Below are 20,484 nucleotides of genomic sequence, written 5' to 3' on the forward strand. Positions count from 1 at the left end.
ACCTCGAAGTCTAGCTCGCAAATTCTCGTGTGTCTTGCTCCTTTGGTTCGTTAGGGAATGAGTTGCAGCTTTTCATACGGCAGACTAACGGGTTCCACAAGATATTAACAGGCTCATGGCTGACTACAGGTTAGCAAAGTATTTCCAAAGAGATCTCCAAAAGGAGGTCTCGTCAATTTGGTGTTCATTGCACGCATTGGGGCGCGTAGTGTTACAACCGACAAAATGTCCGAGACGGAGTTCAAATGCATGAAGGGAAACAAGATGCGACTCAAACATCCGGCAAGACTTAGAAATCAAGTGCCAGTCTATTGGCCATCCATTGGAGTGTTTTCTGTATGTAGTGGTGCGATAGGGGGTGAGTTCTCGGTGGCTGCAATCCACTCTATACAAACTCAGATTCACATTGCCCAGGATGTTGGCATCTATAACGAACAGAAAGATATAACAGACCTCTACCAAACTAGCAGATGTGCAGTCCAAGACAGAATGCTCCGGGAAGACTTTGCAGGTTTTCGAGCGTTTTGATTTTCCTTTTTGAGGACAACAACCGCTAGTACAATAGAACTCAATCCCAGCATTCAAGCCTTTGACAATGCCGACGACAGCAGTGCAGATCGAAAATCATGAGAAGAGGATGCTGCAGTACTACGCGAGTACTCTCGGGCCGTTGATTTCGCATCATGCAGTGAAAGCAACATATCAATCACATATCCCTGGCTCCTTTGACACATTCTCTCTCCCTCCCTACCTCTGGCTAACAAAGAACGGCAAGTGATATAATATTCGAAGAAAAAAAAGCTTCACACCTTCGTCAAATGAACCGCAGCCAGAGTCTGGGCCTAGCCGCATAGCTTGAGAAAGGGAACTTGTTGAGGCGTTGTCTCGAAACACCATACATTCAAAAAAAGTCAAGACAATAATGTATCACACAAATTTTTGCTCCAAAAGCAAATTACACGCCGAGCCCGCACTCTGGACACTTTTGTCTGTGCATTCAAAACCCACACTTGGCAAGATCCAAGCAGAAATAACCTTCTACATTACTGTCTCGAGTGCTGTTGGCGCCTGCAACAAGGCGTGCCCGGGAACAAAAGTAACGTTACGGGTCTTACACGAGAGCGAGGAATCATGGATGCATACTTGAGATATCAAATCACTATAATTCGCCTCTCCCAAAGAGGAAACAATATTTTGAGAGCTCGTCGAGTCATCCGAACTGCGTATCAGGCGCCAAAGAAATGAACTGCTTCAGCTCGAACCATTGAACTCTGATAACCTTGTGTCTCAAAGCACTCGAAAAGACGCCGGTACTGCACCGCCCCCTGATTTACTCTGTAAAGCAAGCGACGCCTACAGAGTACATCTTTGAGCAAGCACACCTCTATGTTTAGGCAAAGATAAGCAAGATATCCCATACACTGTTCTGGACAGATAAACCCCAGTGATCACCAGTCTTTGGGTCTCACATGTCGAACCTTGGACTAGCTGGCAGCCTGTAAAACCGGGAACCTGAAGGGGGAGGGAACGCTTGATCATGGGCTGGCATCTGCTTGGTCGTGTGGTTGTCTAGCAAAGCCAATGGGTGGTGTCTCTTGCTCTCCGTCGCTGATTGATCGTCTGTGATCCATTAATTAGTTTCGTCCCGCTAATGGGAGAGACATTGCTAGTGGACAGTGGCATGGTGAATGGAACGCCTGGAATGGCGCGCTGAAGAACTGGTTCGTCTGCAGGGGTGGCACTGGGCGGTTCCATTCAATACATTGGTATTAGGCATCGTTCATCGTCCTGTGAGGTCAGTCTACCAAAGATTTGAGAAGCGACAAGCTGGTGGATACCGAGATGTCGGTCATCCCGATTAAATCCTGTAGACTGCGGGAGATCTCCGTACGCTGCGAGATTCAGACGGGGCGAGGTGAGATATCTGGGCAGAAATCCACTTCGGAAACGAGGGCTTCCAGCCAGTCCTCTCCAAGAATGTTTCTGCATGTCACTAAAGACAAATAGGCTGGTAATGATGACGGGCAGCGATGCGGTGAGGCCAGGTTCCGAACCAGATTTAGGCACCTGGGAACTTGCGGATGACTAGTTTGCGTAGACACCACCCTCGTGAACGAGCTAGATCTGACCTAGACAAGGTTAGTGGCGAAGAGGCGTGCTCGGGCTTGCCTGTCTCTGCCCAAAGGTGGAACTCTGGAGAAACAAATATGAGGCCCTCACCGCACTTCTCTGAACGTTTCAATGGCAAAATAATGGCCGAAAGCCGTGTTGCGGCCCAGAGTACGGTGGTTCGGAGCGTAGTCGGACGTTCATGTCGTGACAGTTGGTGAGCTTTGGCGGGGTAAACATAGTCGAGGCGATGTCAAATGCAAGGAACTCCCCTCCCCCGAAGACCTGGAATCGGCATGTTCCCTACAATGCGTCGACGTGTTTGGGTTTCCGGGTCTAGGCTGCTTGGACGTTGGACACCGCCTTTTCCCGCTGGGTCAGTCCTGTGAAAGATGTCGGCCGTCAGAAACACCTTTCAGATCTAGACAAACAAGGAGCCCTGCGTTGTTTCTTTATGTCCGAGGAAAGGGCACTAATTGTCGATCTAACAAGGCTGTGCGATGTAGGTCGAACACTGGAATGCGAGCAGTCAAGCGTTGATGGAGGTGGTTGGCCAGCAGGCAATCGATTGCATTCTGTGGGGGGCCAGCTGACTTCAAAGCTATCCCTGTCGTCTTGCGCCTTGCGACTGTGAGTCGCCTCTGACGCGGTCTGGATGCTGGCTGAGTGGGAAGTAGGAAGAAACAAGGTTCATTGTCTAGGGATGGCTGTATACTCGGCAATGATCATGCAAGAGCTGGAGCACTTGTCTAGACGGTCGGGATGCGAATGTGCAGTTTTTGCTGCCTGTAGGATGTCATTCAGCGGCAGCTGGAGAAGAAGGCTGGTTCGCGCCAAACAGAAGTTTGCTACTCTGTGTGTTTGGGCCTGGCTCGAGGTTGGTTTCAATCTCGGTGTTAACGGCAGCTCGCGAGCCCTAACAAGATAGATCGGACGGTCTTGCCGCTAGATTGGCATCTGTCGCCCCGACGGAACGCTTGCCCAGGAACGTGGTGCGCGCGATCTGGCGGTGTGATGTCGCATCCGAACTTTGAGGCACTGGCCGTCTTGAGATCCCTTTCGCTCCCGCAAGCGCATTGCCCCCAGTTGTATGGGTAAAATGGACCACTGCGCAAGCACGCAAGCCATCTGTATCCGTTGGAGGTATCCGTACGGGCACTGGATGCGTGGGAGAGGGTTGATGACGAGCAGCAGAACATCATAGCTGACGCGGGCGGTGCATGAGAGGCCCGGAGACATGGACATGCTGGCACGCAGGCATCTAGCTTGTTGGCTGCAAAACGCTTCGAGCGTGGGGCTGTGGTCAATCTCCCGCAACTTATTGACTTGATCCTGTCACTGCTGCCAGCATCAGCCTGCATTGCAGCGTATTCAGTTGATATTCAGAGGTGACGCGCCTTGATCAATGATCTAGCAATCGCTTCAGGCTTGAGTCGCAGCAAGCATGAGCTCGACGGGAGCAAGTGAGGCAATCGTCAAGAGGACTTTCTGTCTCTGATGAATCATCCACTTGTTGGGCCCCCTTGGGAAAATCCCCGAGTCTGCAGCGGACATCTCTCTGCAGCGGCATGGTTGGTCTCAGGTTGCTCTCCAACAAGGACCCCTTTCGGTTGAGGATGGAGACGCACGAAGGGCCAGCGGACGAACCAGAGCAAGATGCCTGCCGGGCATCGAGGACACAGAAGCAACAAGCCCCCCCACAGCCTTAGTGCCAAAACCACAGCCGCCAAGGGCAAGGAAGGTGAATCGCAAAACGAGTCGAATGCGCACCAATGAGTGGAGGGTTGCGGCTGTCTCTCGGAGGGTGTGGTGGAAAGTACTGTCATGTATCTTTTTCGCTTTCCCTTTTCCCCCGCTACTGACAATTTTAGCTAGATCGACTTCCTCTCCCCTCCATTTCGACAGGCATGGACAAGGAATGGTGCTGTTGGCCATGGATCTAGGGTCGACGTGAGTTAAAGTAGTGCCCCGTCGGAGACAGTACTGTGTATGAGAAGTCGAGAAGTGAGTTCTTCGGCTGAGCCTGGTCATGGGAGGAATGCAAGCCGGTTATTAGAGAGCAGTCCTTGAGTTATGTGCAGCCATTTGCTCAGCGTGTACGTGTACGTAGGCCGAAGGGCTTTGTGTAAGTGAAAAAGACACCGGTCATGGAGCATGGGAACGCAGATGACAGGCAGGTAGGTAACTATGTGGGTGGATTAGCTGCAAAATAAATAGCCCCTCGCCGAGTCGCCGCATCATCTGCGCCCACATAGGCCCTGCAGGAAGGCCTTGAATTATCCGTACCGTTGCTCAGGTACCACCGGAGAGGGGGCAGATCACAGTATCGAGATTCCTTGAGCAACCAGTAATCATGATCCATAGTCCATACCCAGCGTACGGATACATGTGTCCATCCACACTGACACGGTAGGTAAGGTGGTGACTCGAGGCCCCGAAGGTGGTGGTGGTGGACAAGCGGGTAGAGAAGGTCGATTGGCATCGATTGCGCACTGATGATGATCCAATGTTGGTGGAGACCAGCCGTCGACGGCACGCACCGTCTCGAAAGTCAAAAGGCGACGGGAGGTAGCCAGATCCGACAACGGGCCAAGCCTTGCGCTCGGGCGGCACCCTTCTCCGCCTTTGTCGTCGTCACTTTATTTGCTCCTCTATTGTCGTCTCAAGTTAAACGGGGTCGGTTGTCGCAGAGTCTCACAACGTTCAAGTGATGAAAGAAACTCGGCGATGCTCGGATAGTGATCGGCTGCCCGCTGCCATTGCCCAGCAGCAGCGCCGTTAATGCTGTTAGGCTGACTTGGTCTCGTCCGCACGGCCCGGAGGTTGTCGTACTCACATGTATGTGATATGTGACGATAAGCTGGGGTTGGTTAAGCAGCAGAGGGTCGAAGCGTAACTAGGCGCAGTATCATTGAGAGCATCCTATGAAAGCCTTGCTCGGAAAGGACATGGGCCGCGCCAGTGGCGAGACAATAGACTGTTGACTGGGTTGGCCTGGTGGTCGTCTGGGTCAGCCTCGGCCAACCAGGGATCCCATGGCTCTTGGAGTACCGAATTAGGCAATCCGAGACATGCCTCTATCAGATTACCCAGTATGACCGGCCGGGAGAAAGTCCAAGTTGACCTCCATGAGCGAGTTTAGCCGGAGCTAAGACCGTGTGTAAGTGCATACTGTATTCGTACGCATGTCTTAGCCACTCGTCCTGTCCGTGATGGCAGAACTACTGGATTCGTCTGGTTGCTTGGAGTAGTGTCGCGACTTGATACGCGTGCGAAAACGAAAAAAAAAAGTTGGAGTCTTGACCACAGCGGCGACGACAGGAGGGGGTGGTTTGTCCAGTCCGCTCTTCCAAAGGTAATGGAAGCACAGGTGATGCTGAGTCTGTTGAGCCGTGTGGCCCTCTCAATGGCCAATAACCATGGCATCGCAAAGCGGCCAACTTTGTTAGAGATTTTTCCGACGCAAGCCCCGAGGAATAGAGCGAAGGGACGCATTGCGATGAGATGCAACCACAATGCCTGAGTCGTCAAACAGGGTATGTGGGGAGGATTGAGATGCACCAATGGCTTCGAACCTTCTGCTGCCTTACCCTGGCACGGATATTTAGTTGATCGATAGCGGATGCGGGACAGCCAGGGCATGAGCATCATCGCTTAGGAATCTCACGGCCCTCCTGAAGCTAGTCGTTGAAGTAATCCGGTGGTTGTTTACGTGCTCTTGTACTCTGTCGCTAGGGATATGATGGACTCTAGAGTAGCATACGGATGTTGAGGTGTAGAACATGAGGGAGGCAGAGGTTGTGGACTCGGATGGCTCGCTTTGCAGTGTCTAGGCAGGCAGGTGAACCACGTTCCTAGCTAGAGCGGACGACAGAGCAGAGCCGAATCTAGTTCGAATATCTGTGCTTTGGTACGAAGTATAGATCATCGGTCCAGACTCTATGTAGAGTAGTCGTATGGGATTCCGACTTGTCCGATCATGGCCAATACGAAAGATAAAGGTTCGAGGGGCCCCAAGTCCCCTGTCCCATGTGCCGGGCGTGGGGGCAGGCTCGCGTTGCACCGGCAGATGGTCGCTAACACTCCATCAGCATCAGGGCCGTGACGGACGGGACACGAGAGAAGGTCAAACCTTGGAGAAGCGATACCCATGTGGTCGCTCTGTTTGAGTTTGAAATGGGTATCTCATTCTCGCATTTGACGTTGATGGCAGTGGACACCGTGTGGGGAGTTTGACGAGAGTGAGAGTTTAGGTCGTGCCGTGACCTCCATTGTCAACGTGTGCAGACTCAGGTCAACAAAGGCACCAGGTCCTCTGTACGGATAGGTGTTCATTCTGCGCATGCGTATCCGTAGACCGTTGCACCAATGGAAGGGGTCTCGGTCAACCGCCGATGGATGGGGCTGGGCAACAGGACCGTAATGTCGTCTTCTTGCCCGGTCATGAGAGCTCGGGAGTGTCCAGCACAAAATGCGGAGTTTTCTCCGGCGAGGCAGATCCACGTAAGATAACGACAGTGTACCTACCTAAGGTCAAGAGCACAGGATCACGAGGATGGATAAAGCTGTCTTACGTGACGCCCCTTTGCAAGCAGGCACAGATCTCTCTGCTCTCCATTCCGTAAGTGCTTGGCCTGCCTTGGAACCCGGGAGAGAGCCCTTTCCTCGAACTATGAAGAAAGGCATGGACCTTCCATTGGTAGGAAGACAGGATGGTGCGTGCAGGTTGAGCTTGGAGGAAGGAGGGATCCTGGCTGAGGTCCAGTGGGAACACGGGAAGGCACAGCCATGTCTGCTTCGTGAACCGCCCACCTTGGTGCACAGACGACCGGGAAACGACTACGAATAGAGGGGCCTGGTGACCAGTGGTGGCAGGATGGCAGATGGGAAGAGGAAGGGACGCACGGAATACCAGGGACCTCTTACCTTTCTTACTTTAACCTCGACGGATGTAGTGGAAGGCACCTCGCAAAAGTAAGGTACGGGTGTGCCTTCCATAATACCTTGGGTACTCATTTTAGTAAGTGCACCAGATATCGTCCCTTCCTGCCTTTGCCCCATACCTTCCATGCATGCATTGTGTTCCTTACCTAAGGTACCTACATAGTATACCATAAGGTACTAAGGCAAGTGGTAGAGGAGGTAACTTTGGGGCCTGGGAAAGTCCGGGTCGACCTCTCACCTCACCTCATGCAGAGAACACAGGCAAACCTCAGGCTCACTCTTACTTGTCTTAGCAATTGCCCGAGGAATTGCAGTTTGACCTCGGCGGTGCGACAGACTTTACCTTAACTTCCATTGACTCTCTTTTCACTCCGAAGCACTTACAGGCTACAGCATCGACACCAAACTATGCTGCAATTCCCCCACGGGCACTTACACCATCTTGAGACGAGAGGGTTTCTGAGAGACGCATGGATTGGTCCCAGGGACCCCCCATCAACTGTCAGGGTCGTGCCCACTACGTGCTAGGCCCTGCAAGATTGGACTCTGAGGTTTGAACACACCGGGGGAGCCACTAACAGTGAATGCAACAGGCTAACATCGCCCTAGATCATCGCCCTAATTGAACATGGAGTCTACGGATACTTCCACTTTCCACCGATATGTCGACATCTTCCCTATGTTTCGTTATCCAGGCTCTCATCACTCTACGCATATTTCGTACGGATAGACTCCAGCCTCCGTGCGTCCTGCCCCCGTGCTCCAGTGCCCCCGTACCTCCGAACCCTGGCGGCCCGCAGTCATTCGATGAGGTGCCGACCTTCTGAGTTCTCCATTCGTTTCCGCCGGCAATAGACCACCAACTAGGCGAGACGCCGGCCAAGACTGCTCGCCAATACCATGTCTCTGTCACCACTCGATCCTCACGACTATACCCAAGACAATACGCAGCAAATCCTCCCCGGCAAGCCCTCCCACAAGGTACCCATATCCCGAACCTGAACTTGCACCCTAGTCTCGATGCCGACGAACAGCCACATTCAAGACGACGACGACGGCCACGACGACCACGAACGCACATTACTCGGAAAAAGAAACAAGACGACGAACAGCATCAAAACAGCACCAACCTGATCATGTTGAAGCCCCGGCCACTAAGCCAGAGCCAGCCTCCCACGCAGCCCGGCCCAGCGCGCCGCATCTGCATTGCAGCTTGCTTGCAGTGACAGGGCGCCATGGCACCAACCATAACAACGCAACAAGACTTCTGCCGCTCCCGACAGGTTTCAATCTGAGGCGAACCCTCTCCCCCCCCCCCCCCCGGCTCCTACATCTCAGCCAGCCATACCTGCATACATTGGTATACTCTTCTCCTTCACATTGCCAAACCGACACATCGCCATGCATCGTAAGCTTTCATGGCTCATTACTGGTTTTCCAAACTGCTGCGATCCCCGCGGCGCCCCTAGTCCTGACACTCGTTCTCTTTGGGCGGCGACTTGTCTCTGCCTAAAGGTTTCCCCTACCAGAGCTGACCTGCGAAGCTGAGGCGCTTTCGACGCCCTGTCTGGGCTACATTATCTCTTAGACCTTGCCGTGGTTGGCTCACGACCACGCGATGGATCGAGGTACATGCCATGGCAGTCGAGATGGCGCTGTGTTCCCCCGGCTCTTTGCGGCTCGCCTTGCCTTCCTTCACGGCGCGCCATCTCGGTCGACAGGACCACAGACTCTTCGTGTCTGTGACCCTGACTGGATCTCCAGACTCCATGCCATCCATCATGATCCTCACAGACTCCGACACACCATGCCATGGATGCCACTCACCCACGGTTCCACGGTCGTCCCACCCCCACCCACGAATGGCTCCGCGCACAGCACCGGCCAGTCACGCCGCACATCGCTCACCAGCTCTTTGCTGATTCGCCAACCGACGATAGACTACTCCGCCCCGTCTCTTCACCTTGACAGTTGACTCAGACCAGAGCCCGTCGTCTTTCCAAATCCAGCCGCCTGCATATGCAGTGACAGGCCTCAGAAGCATGACCTTCGGTCTCACAGTCCACCATGATATCATGGTACAGAGACTTCTCCTACGCTTCGCTGCCCCAACGCCCATGGACAAGTACCGACCAACGCTGGCTCAATTCGCTTTGTGCCCGAAATGGAGCAAACCACCGTGATCCCATCTCTGCCCTGGACTCTCGTCTCGCTGGGTCCTGACTCCTGCACGACTAATACATACGGCTTACCATAGGACAAGGTTGAAGGTGCCCTTATTACTCTTAGCCTCTCGCACAGTACCTAATAGTCTGGAGTCTTGAGTCTTCACTGTTGGAGCCCCCCCTCCCCCGATGTCCATCTCCGAGTTTCTCTCCATCTCCCCACTCTTCTTGACACAACGCGACGCGATCCCAAGCAATGATGCACCCTCCTTGTCAGGTTTGTCTCGCATCGTCCCGGTCAATTTTCTTCACCTTCATGGCGGCTGTCAGCCGATTGCCATGTCTTCGTTCCGCCAACGGAACCAGTCCAAGGCGCAGGAGCAATACGGATAGATCCATTGCGATTTCAAAAAACCGGCCACTTAGCTGGCCTGAACTTGTCGACTCATGAGTCGTGCGAATTGACGATCGACTGTCGGTCGCCGGTCCCCTCTTGGTCTCGTCATGGTCAATACTGACCAGCCTGCAGAAAAGACAAACGGGCTGTCGTCTCTCACTTTTCACTCTTGTTAGTGTGAGAATGAATGGTTTTCTTGCTCACTTCGTCTCAAGCAGTCGAGGTGGAGTCTCCGCGATACAACATGGCCGCGCATGACTTGAGCCCAAGGACTTAAGGAGTCGACGCACAGTCCAGCTTTCTGGCCAAGCCAACTTCTGGTCAAAGCCAAAAGAAAATCTACGACGGCGAATCACAGCTCTTGACACCATCGTGGGGTGGTGTCGTGCGGGTAGCGACTTGCAGTACTTGAGGGTACCTTGCTGTCACTGGCAAGGGTTGTCGGCCATATTGCGCTAGCAACGACCGGGGCTGATGGAGGAGTCAGGAGGGGCCCGGCGAGATGTGGGAGCGGCGGACAGGACGTTGGCGAGAGAGAGAAAGAGAGAGACTGAGAAAGGCACCCATTTTCTCACTCTTTCTTTCTCTCCTCGTCTCTCTGTCTTACGTCGTCTGTTCACGCGTACTTACTCTCCTCTCTGCTTCTCGACGACGGTGAGCACCAGTCCTTGTAATTAGTACGCCGTACGGAGTACTGCACAAATGTATCGCAGATAGAGGAGAGAGATGCTGTCAAGGATGCCCCGAAATCCACTTGTCATCCACCGTCGACAAGAGCCAAGCTGACAGCGATTCGGTTCGTGTCTTTTCTACGATTATCCGTACATACAGTAGAACTCCATACGTAGTACCCTCGTCGTTGTACGGTGACCACTGGGCTCTTTAATTAGCATGGCCTTCCTTACGGCACTGACGGCACAGATAGGGACTGCCCTGGGGGCGGAGGAGCAAGGAAGCTGGCAACAGAGAGCATCAAAACCCCGGCTGTCGTCTTGGCACAAGTCGGTGCGACGTGAGACCTCACCACCACTTCGCTGCTCACCTCACATCCCACACCGTCCTTATCCGCCCGTGTTCACCCATGTTCGCCCATCCATCGTGTGGGTACTATGTATTCGTACGGAGGCTACTGGCAGGCAGACAGTCTTGTTTCCCATGCTCCGTATGAAGTATCCGTACCCCCATCCCATGGGCCATTCATTCTCGCACCTTGCTTGAGGGGAGCTACCCAATGTGCTAGGGGGCCTTAGTGCGTATGGGAGAAACATCGATTCTCTGCATGTCTTCCTCATTCACCTCGAGACCCTGTCGCCGTCCCGACTTCCCACCCACTAGGAGCGCAGCTATCTGCAGATATGTATATGCATATCCCGCCCCTCGAAGCGGCTGGCCCCATATCCTGTCGTCCAACGACCCTCTTTCTTTTCCCACTTCGTCTCGACGACAAGCTGGTTCCCAAATAAGACCCAGCGATCATCTCTCCACCCCATCTCAGCCCCTCCATTCCACGTCGGCTTTCCCAGTGATCAGCCTTTCCCTTCTTCTTGAGCGGACCGCAACGGTCTTGATCTTCAGAAGACTCCTCGCCCGCTTCCCTGTCTCATGTATCTCGACATTGGTCACTCGTCCTTGAGAGAGATATCATTTGACTGCCGTCCTTTCTTTTCCTCCCTGCTCGACCTCACACACCGTTCGACATCCCGTAGCTCTCACCAGACTCAACGATTGATCGACAACTCAGGCCGTCCAGATTCTATCCTGTCGCCACCGCACCAGCATTCCACCTTCGACGCATCGCTTTAACAACTGGCCACCAGAATCTCACCGGTTTTGAACATTTCGTGTTGGCATGGTCTCGCTAGTGACGAGCCATGGATTCTACCTCTCTCTCAATGGTTTCGGACGACGGGGATCTCTCATGGTCGGACCACCACAGTAACTCTTCAGACGACAACATGCAAGACGACATGCTGCTTCCACACCAACCAACCTCCCAAACGGCAGCGGCCTGGATGGCCTCGACCAGCATTCCTCACTCTCTCTCCGGGCAGCTGTCTCCCGTCAGCGCCGCCGTAAATATTCCCCATTTAGAGCCGTCCGGCGACCCAACAATCGTACACTCCGCATCCTCGTCCTGCACCGATTCCTGGAGCACTGGCCACGCCGATACGTGCGATGGAGACGATGCTGACAACGACATTGTATGGGAACAGGAGTCGGACGACACTCTTGCCATCATACCTAAAATAGAACCCATGGACGACGACGATCTAAAGCTGGGCGATGTTAAGGAGGCCCCATTAGCGCAAACTGGAACTACCTCGGTCTCGGCCACAAACTCACTGAAGCAGAAGCGACCCCGAGGAAGACCACGCAAGCATCCTGTAGCATCCATCATCAACCAGAGTAAGGTGACCAAGGGTCGATCCAAGACGGGCTGCATTACCTGTCGGAGACGGAAGAAGAAGTGTGACGAGGCGAAGCCGAGATGTAAGTGTCACTGCTGTATCACTCACTGCTTGGGACTTTTTTCCCTGACATGTGAGCAGGTATGAATTGCGAGAAGAATGCCGTTGTCTGCGAGGGCTATCATGAGAAGAAGCTATGGAGAAGCGGCAAAGAGAAGGCAACAATTGGTAAGTGCTCGCTTATGAATCCAGCAAATATGTTGATGGTCTAACTCGGAAGAAGATCACGTTGGGGACGAGGAGTCGCTCGTTTTCACCATGCAACCTCTTTTCAACGGCGTCGACACGATCGAGGACAAGATATTCTGGAGACACTACGGCGTCCACCTCAGCAACGTTCTGACTGTTGAGGGAGAAGCCAAGAATGCCTTTAAGGACATTATTCTTCCTTTGGCAAACCTTCACCAGGGCGTGATGCACTCGATCCTGGCCATGAGTAGCAAACACATCGACTTTGATACACCGTACGGCGCCAAGTTACTCGAGAGAAATCCGACAACCACCCTAGAAGCGCTACAGGCCCGGTCAGCATATCACGAGGAACAAGCGATGAAGACTCTGTACGCCGACATGAACCGTTCGGCGGAGGAGGACATTGATGATCGCGAAACAATCTTGTCGGCTCGCTACGCCCAAATCCTTTGCCTCCTGGTCACCACGCTGATTGAAGGTGAATCTCATGGAGCGCATCGTGTTCACCTAAGCGGATACAAGCAATTGATCCAAGAGAGCCCTCCGGAGGATCCTGTCTTCCTGGCCTTCATCAGCGAATTCTTCCAGTATCACATTTACGCAGACGAACTCCTCTGGCATCCCGCGCCCAACCGTCCACGCTTGGCTTCCGAAGACTGGAGCCCCTTGGTTCCGTTGGACTCGCCTCGTCTTCTGGGTGTTGCTGATGGCCTGTTTCAACATCTCTGCCAGATAACCACAATCCGAAACGTCATCCGGGATAACATTTACAGACGCGCCGAGACTGTCGTGACGTATCACGTTCTGTACCGAGCGCAGGAGATTCAAGAGGCTATTGAGCAATGGATGCCTCTTTGGCCACCAGGTGATAGCCGTCACAGAGTTGGGCTGGTTTACAAACACATGATGTTCCTGCATCTCTTCCGCACAATCTACCCTCCTACCTCTCCAGAGAGACGGCCCTCCGTCTACTCTATAGCTACATCTGTCGCCACCTCAACCTCGTCGTCTTCCTCCCGCCGGCATTCGCAAATTTCTAGGCCGTCCACGGCCACGAGCTGCGCCTCGTCTCCCGGCCTGAGGCCCAGCATGGGTTCTGGGTTCCCCTCTTCGATGCAGCTCAAACGGGAGCCAAACTCTCGAGGACCGTCCAGGACGAGCTCGATGCATGAGTCCGATGCCGGGTCCTCTAGCTGCGCTGTGATTGATGAACAACGCCCAGCCTCTCCACCGCCGGTTCGCCGCCCGCAGCAGCATGACAATCGCATCACTGCTGCGGTGGACGAGTCTCTATCGATCATGGAGGGATTCAAGCCATCCGACCCAGCTCTTACCCTTTTGCTGATGCCGAGTCTGGTCATTGGTACTACATGCTTCGACCCCACACAGCAAGAGCGACTTCGAGGCATCATCCGGTCGGTCCGGGGCTACACTGGTCTTCGCAACTGCGATAGAGTCCTCGAGGTCCTGGAAGAAGTCTGGCACCTCATGGAGTGTGGCGAGTGGATTGCTGTCTGGGACTGGCAGAGCGTTGCCAGACGCCTCGGACTTGATTTCTTGTGCACCTGAACTACATTAGCCAGTTCACGGCGGATGGCGCCTATCCATCCGCGCTGTTCTTGTACTCGCCAGATGCTCTTCTCACTATCTTCTTTATTGCCTTCATCCCGGTATACCCGCGCGTTGTATTCTTTCTTCTCTCGTCCTTTCTCTCTCTCACTCACACTCTTCTCTTTTCCTCCTCGGATCGGCACTACTGTGGTCGGAGTTACTGGGTGAAGCATGTCATGGGGGAGCGACATCATGTACAGGGGCCACTTGCATTCCGGCTTCGCACGACGCCATGGGATTGGGATGGGCAACGGGCGGGCGGAGCGATTGATGAACCTTGGCGTCCTAGACAACAAGACGGGATGGCAGTCGAAAAATTGCTAACTTGTCATCACGTTGATCCTTTTTTTTTCTCCCTACTCTCCGCACGGCGGCGTTTCCCTTTCTTGTATTTTTGAGGGTCGGCTGCCAGTCTTTTTTTTTTTTTTTCTTCCCCTATATTTTCTTCTTCTCTCTTGTGGTTTCGTATTGGCTTTTTGGGTTAATGGGACAGACAAGGAAACTGTCTGAATCTGGGCGGCTCGGACTCTGTTCCGATTTGAAATTTATCGCAACAACTGTTATGCTCGTTTGAACGGCTTCCCCCGGAATTTGGCTCCAGGGAAAGTCGGTGGCGATGCATGCAAGTACTATATGAGCCAGTATTATCATGGCACTGGAGGAGTATGGTCGCAACACAATACAATCTGCGCTGGTTGCGCCTCTCCTCACTCTTTTACAATTGCCTCTCGCCTCGCATTGTGTGTCCTATGCCTGTTGCCAGCCTTACAGTACAGAGGTATGGTATTTCGTTAATTAGACGCATAAGATGGAGCAGCGGCGTCATCCACTGCCGCCCCCCCCTCCCCTCCCTTGGACGACTTTGAATGATCCGACATTCGCATCCGAAGCGTGGCCGTGGGTGCATGTTCGGACAAAAACGATGGGTTGTGCAGTGAAGATCCCTATTTGCCGACACGGCCGTGAGAGCCGAATTATCCCACCCACTCACTATGGGGCCCATCCCTTTGCTCTGCAGCTAGGTTCATGTACTCTCTACTGTTCATTGTACCTTGAATGATGACTAGAAGTAAGAGGGAGTTCAGATACAACGGACGCTGATCATTACATCTGGAACCACTTCGGCCACTGCCTGGCCCGTCTCTCGAGTCTCGACTTTCTCTCTCCAGCGGTTCTAAAGACGGACATTGTTCTCCCGTTGGATGGGCGCCGGCGGTCGATGTGGATGGATCATGGACGAGAGGGACCGGGGTGTCGGGGTCAGGTTCAGGGTCAGGGTCGTGGTGTGTAGTGGGGGCGCCGGGGGGGGCGTACGCGACTACTGTACGTCTGGATATGGGATAGTTGGAGACTTGACTTGGAGTTGCTTTGAGATGCTGCAGGGAAATGGAGCTGCTGCACAGCTGAGGACCAAGAAAAGTTTCAATCTTTGCCTTCAATCTGAGTCGGCAGTCTCACACTGGGCGAGAGGATACGCAGTACGGAGGAGGGTGAGGAGCCAACCTCGCCACAGCTTGCAGAGACCCCTCTTCCTCCAGGCAGGCCTCCAAGCTCTCTTCCTCAACTAGGTATTCTTTTTCCCCCCTGTTGATAGCCATCACTGGGGCACTGGCACGGTGCAGTTGGAGCTACGAGCGAGCCGTCCAGGGGGGGAGAGGAGGGGACGCGATGGCGCGCAATCTACGGGACCAGGCCAGGGGAGCTTGGAGAGCCTAGAGGGGCGTTGTCACGTTGGAGAGATTTGGGGGCCCTTTCACTAATTCCCGTTTGTTCTTGGCCCAGGGTATTTATCTGTACGTCTGAGGCATGGACGGGGGATTTTTTGGGTACTATGTGAGATAGCATTGATTGCTTTTTTCGTATACTTCCTCCGGAGTAGATTGATCTCGGCCGTTGATTCCTTTGGTTGACCTACCTTACCCACTGCTACAGTACTATCCAGGCAGCCCAGTAACTGTTATGCTCCGAGGGGGCAAAGTGCTTGCGGAGGACACCCATTTCGTAGACGTCGGATACTCGGGCGGGAAAGGCTGCCGTGGTGCGTTGCTTGCCCCAATTCATCCTCACCTTCCGCTGCAGCGTGTATCCAGTCGGATATCGGATGATTTGGGGTATTGCTGGTGGCGGCGGTGGTGGTGGTCCGCTGGAGACAGCGAAAGAAAGTGGTGCGACCGTTGGGAAAGCGGAGAGGCTCTCCGCAGTTCATTTTGCTCCCCTCCAGGGCCCCCAGGAAGTCCCCGAGGAAGAGAAGGAGGATGGATCTGGTGGGAGCATTGAAAGGGAAAGGGAGTGAGAGCAAACGCCGCTACACACTACGTAGAAAAGGCCGGGTATGTCGCTGTCAACGTTGGACCAATCTACCGTGCCACCGTCCACGTCGCACAGAACCGTCGGCCGGTGTTTGAAGGGTATCCCCCGGGACGGCGCTTCGGGAAGGTCGGCGGCGCGCTGCGGGAGAGAAATGGCGCGGGGGTGCGATGGTGGTGGTGGATGGTGGTTGGTGGTTGGCTGGTAAATCGGTACGTGCTTTTCATCTTCAAGGATTTGCTTTTTTGCTTTTTTCCATTTTCTTTCCTCCGCATCGCCTCATCTACCTTAACCCAGTCTCCTTTCTTTTTTCCTTACACCTGCAGAGTCTGAGGGTACTATCCCAACGTCTCGAATTCGAGACATGCAGAAACAACTTGAACCAATGAGATGCGGTAGGCAGTAGGTAGGTATTCGCGCCCAGTGACAACGCCTGGCGAGGTGGTGTCTTGAGATTCGACAAGGGACAGGCCTGGTCAGACCATCAAAGTCGTGATGTCGTCGAACATGGGGAGAGGGGGGGAGGTCTCCACTCCAAGCGGCGTTATCTGATGGGCTGCTCATTGCTACATAAAGTACATTGTCGCGAGATTGAGCTGGAGCAGCGGTGCATACTACACCGTACAGGGCCCCGAGGTGCCGAGCCACGATGGTAACGAACGAACGATTGGTATCCACGGAATAGCAGAGTTTGGGCGTGCATTACAGCAAGGGTAGGTTTACATTGATGGCTACAAAAGTCATGGGATACAAAAGAAATCTTTCGAGCTGCTGCAATCTACAGTGCAATCGGCAATCGTACAGGGGGACAGGTGCAACTTGTCGCAATGTCCCTCTCCTCTCCCCGAGCCAAAGAGCCCAGGATCTATTCGCAAACGTGCTCTATCTTACAGGTTGGGGTCGTCGCATTCCCAGCCACGCATTATTGTGCCTGCGAACGCGCATGTCGCATCTGGATGGGCCACACATCCAACTCTCAGCTACTCCATTCGATGGACGACACGTAGCTGGCAAGCCGGTGTCATCCTGTTCGTCTCTTCAGGCTTCATCCCATATCGGCCGAGTCCATCGACCCAGTCGCATAATCGATCAGCGCCAGATCTTTGTCCGATCTAAGGGTCGCCCTCGAAGTTGATAGGTCATGGTGGGCCATAGGATCGGACAATCAGATCTGAGCTCGCGTCATACTGTCCCATCACAGTCACTCGGTTTCGTCTCGTAAGGTAGCTCGGCTCTTGAATGTGGCAGCCTCGATGGTGGACTCCGCATCGCCATCGGGCTATTGACGACCTGGCCATACCAGACTCAGGCTCAGACGTACATGCCTCAATCTTCACCCTCAACAAGCTTGACGGTAACACCGTTTTTGCCGTCACGAGCAATCTGGTACTTGCCACCGAGGACAAGGTCCTTGGCGACAAGCTCGCGCGTGCGGCCAAGGGACTCAATGTCACCGATACGCTGGATCGTAGCCTCCAGATGATCCCGGAAGCCCTTCTCGGCGCAGATCTCTTGGAACGCGCGGTGCATCGGTACAGATGAGGCGCGGACATCAGCATTGGCCGCGATACTAAACAGGTTGAGCCGGTCCATGTCACGTATGAAGTCGGCACGCGTCATGATTTGCTGAGCCTTGTGCATCGGGAACCTGGGCAGTACGTGACCCTTTTCGTCGTCGTACAGCTCCATGTCTTCTTCCTCATCTACGAGGGCTTGAGCGAGAACCATAGCGCCGGCCTATCATTTGTTGTCAGTTCAGATCGTCCACTAGCGTTCCCATGCCAGCTTGCGACGATGCGGAAAGGGGGGTCGTTACGTACAGCCCACTTCTGCTGGTCCATCACATCGTCGTCCATCTCCGCGCCGAGAATCCAGCACTGGTTGAGGAACCATGTTTTCTCGACCTCACAGATGGATTTGCACGTAGCAATCATATCTCTGCTTTTAGCAACGCGGTTCAAGAACGAGAGTCGGCCGCCCACGAGGTCATATACCTCCTCAAGTCTCGTTGGGCTCAACTTCTCGTTGAAGTATTTCATGCGGTACTTTGCAAGAGCTGCGATAGCTTGGCGTTTGGGCAGGTCGCGCACCGACATGATCTCCATACGCGTAGCCAGTTGCTTGAATCGCTCGTATACCCAGTAGTCATCCGTGTTGAAGACCATTGTCACGAGGTTGGACGCCGCCCACTGTTCGGCACGTTGCTGAAGAAGTTCGATCAAGTCCTTGCCATCGTCATCGTCGCGGATCAGGTGCATCTGGTTGATGATGACAACCAGGGGCTTCTTTCGCGTTTCACGGTTGACCAGAGCAACTTTTTCAAGCTTGTTGAGGGCACGTTCGATATCCAACAGAGCCGTCGTGTCGCGAGGACCGCGTTCGCTGAAGTAACCGCCAATGTAATCCTCATGGAACTCAAAGTCGAGGGCCTTGCCGAGGCGTATGCGCACAATTTCCAAGTCTGCGTGGGCCTCAAACATGGCCACGCCTTCGCCGTCGATTTTACGCATGGCCTCGATCAGCATGCTGCTCTTGCCGGTCCCCTTCTCGCCCATGAGCAAAAAGTAGTGCCCAGCCTCTGACCCGTCGATAATTCTATCGACGCGTGCCTGCTCTGGCCGCTGCACCCACCGATCATCGGCCTCGGCGGAGGTTTGCGGCACTTCCTTCCCAATAGCGGCCAGCTCAAGAACGGGGTCACCAGGCGTGAAGGCGCGGGTCATCTTCTTCAGGACAATGCGCTTGTACGTCTTGTGGTAAGCATAGCCTGCCACTGCGAAGCCGACAGCAAGGACGAGAATGGAGGCGAACGACGTCGCGGCGGACTCGAGCATCTTCTTGGGAAGACTATCGCCGCCATCTTGGGCTCTAGGAGTGGTAGGTTCTGGCTTTGAGCTTGATTGTGGTTGATCTAGGTTGAAGGTCAGCTCTTGTTGCAACGACAGGAGGATCTTTCACTGGAGATTCCTCTTCATTGGCCCAAAAGGCAAAGTCCGTTCTACTAGACAGTGCATTGGTGATGGACATTACAAGCAAGATGTGACAGCAACCGGTTCGCAGCCTGATTCGCTGTGGAAACCAGTCGAGATCTGATTTGCAGCATCTTGGCTTGCAGGATCGGGTCTTCGGCTACACAGAGATGTAGCATCCCTGTCCAAAACACTCAGGAAGCGGATATCTGGCGCCCAGCCTCGCGCAGCAGTACCCCATTGGGCTTCTTGCAGGTGCCGCATCACATCCATCCCGCCAACATTGCATGGAGGAAGAAGCTGAAGCTGCCACGCAGAGAGTGGAACCGCGCAGCGACGACAAGAAAGGTTGGGGAACTTGGAGAGGTACACACGAAGAAATGAGAACGTACGCGCACCAACTCACCGGATCTTGCTGGCGGGTGTGTGGAGAAGCAGGCGGCGGCTGTCTTGATGTTGACGGCCGATGAAGGTGGTGGTGCCAATGCCGGTGCCGTCCTTGCCGGTGCTGACAGCGGCCCCCAAGAACTGCGGCCGAGGCGGCAGCCACGCGTTCCAACCCACCGGGTCGGAGAGGGGCGCAAGTGCGACAGCATACGCTGCCCACCCTTGCTCGCCAAAGTCATTGCTATATTATGTGATGAGCATCTGCAGGGCCTGCTGCGGCTCGATTCCGATGGCGACGGGTCGCTGAGAAGTCCTCGCCGAGTGAAAGAGAGCGTCTCGGAGCGGAGGGGGGGAAAGGCCGGCCGGCAGGTTCTGGCGGGCAGTAAATGTGGTGTAGAGAATTAAGCAAGGCACAGCGGAGAGTGCGAGATTTTGTGTTTATGGAACAGACAACAGGGAAATTAAAGAGAGAAAGAAGAGAACAGGACAAAGAGTCAGTGTCGGTCAAGCCACAGGGGAAAAAACAGGAAACACAACACGTCGGTGCTACGAAAGGAGAGGACTCCGAGAGCTCCTGCTACATCTTTGGCCTTTCTTGGCATGGTTCTTGACCTTCTTTCCTTGGCATTGGCCCCTGCCCAGCTGAGACGAACCCAACTGTGGCGCCCCTAGTACATCACGTGATGGTACCACTCCCAAATGTGGCTGGTGCTTTCTTCACCTCACCTTAGGTAAGCAAATCAAGGTTCCGGATAGGAAGTTCAGGTAGCTATGGAGCCAACCATCACGACAACAGACCGTTGGCGAAGCTTCATCAACCCATTGTCTGCTGAAGCAAGACATCAGCTAATTGTGCCACAAAGTCGAGCCTTACCTTTGGATTCTATAATCTCTCTCATCGGTTCTTTTATGAAACCAAAGTGTTGTTCATGTCT

At 53.9% G+C, this 20,484-nt stretch overlaps 6 protein-coding genes across 6 annotated transcripts; 3 read left to right on the forward strand and 3 right to left on the reverse strand.

Annotated features, from left to right (window-relative positions):
- Positions 1 to 3,054: 3,054 nt before the first annotated feature.
- On the reverse strand, positions 3,055 to 3,186 carry CPAR01_14236 (uncharacterized protein; the record flags this gene model as incomplete). Its single annotated transcript, XM_060498487.1, has 1 exon — positions 3,055 to 3,186. The coding sequence occupies one exon, from the start codon at positions 3,184 to 3,186 to the stop codon at positions 3,055 to 3,057; it is 132 nt and encodes a 43-aa protein (XP_060342548.1).
- Positions 3,187 to 8,671: 5,485 nt separating this feature from the next.
- Positions 8,672 to 9,028, forward strand: CPAR01_14237 (uncharacterized protein; the record flags this gene model as incomplete). Its single annotated transcript, XM_060498488.1, has 1 exon — positions 8,672 to 9,028. One exon carries the CDS (start codon positions 8,672 to 8,674, stop codon positions 9,026 to 9,028), a length of 357 nt encoding a protein of 118 aa, XP_060342549.1.
- A 2,458-nt stretch (positions 9,029 to 11,486) lies between these two features.
- Positions 11,487 to 13,844, forward strand: CPAR01_14238 (uncharacterized protein; the record flags this gene model as incomplete). Its single annotated transcript, XM_060498489.1, has 3 exons — positions 11,487 to 12,105; positions 12,165 to 12,251; positions 12,307 to 13,844. The coding sequence occupies 3 exons, from the start codon at positions 11,487 to 11,489 to the stop codon at positions 13,842 to 13,844; spliced, it is 2,244 nt and encodes a 747-aa protein (XP_060342550.1).
- A 1,999-nt stretch (positions 13,845 to 15,843) lies between these two features.
- On the reverse strand, positions 15,844 to 16,092 carry CPAR01_14239 (uncharacterized protein; the record flags this gene model as incomplete). The annotated part of the gene is made up of 1 exon (XM_060498490.1): positions 15,844 to 16,092. The coding sequence occupies one exon, from the start codon at positions 16,090 to 16,092 to the stop codon at positions 15,844 to 15,846; it is 249 nt and encodes an 82-aa protein (XP_060342551.1).
- Positions 15,846 to 16,910, forward strand: CPAR01_14240 (uncharacterized protein; the record flags this gene model as incomplete). Its single annotated transcript, XM_060498491.1, has 4 exons — positions 15,846 to 15,924; positions 15,977 to 16,150; positions 16,207 to 16,397; positions 16,821 to 16,910. The coding sequence occupies 4 exons, from the start codon at positions 15,846 to 15,848 to the stop codon at positions 16,908 to 16,910; spliced, it is 534 nt and encodes a 177-aa protein (XP_060342552.1).
- Positions 16,911 to 17,519: 609 nt separating this feature from the next.
- On the reverse strand, positions 17,520 to 20,151 carry CPAR01_14241 (uncharacterized protein; the record flags this gene model as incomplete). The annotated part of the gene is made up of 4 exons (XM_060498492.1): positions 17,520 to 17,930; positions 18,014 to 19,088; positions 19,569 to 19,790; positions 20,075 to 20,151. 4 exons carry the CDS (start codon positions 20,149 to 20,151, stop codon positions 17,520 to 17,522), a joined length of 1,785 nt encoding a protein of 594 aa, XP_060342553.1.
- Positions 20,152 to 20,484: the final 333 nt, after the last annotated feature.

This window comes from Colletotrichum paranaense (genome assembly GCF_030867605.1).
Source record: "Colletotrichum paranaense strain IMI 384185 chromosome Unknown Scaffold_15.1, whole genome shotgun sequence".
In the NCBI taxonomy this organism is placed as follows: Eukaryota; Fungi; Ascomycota; class Sordariomycetes; order Glomerellales; family Glomerellaceae; genus Colletotrichum; species Colletotrichum paranaense.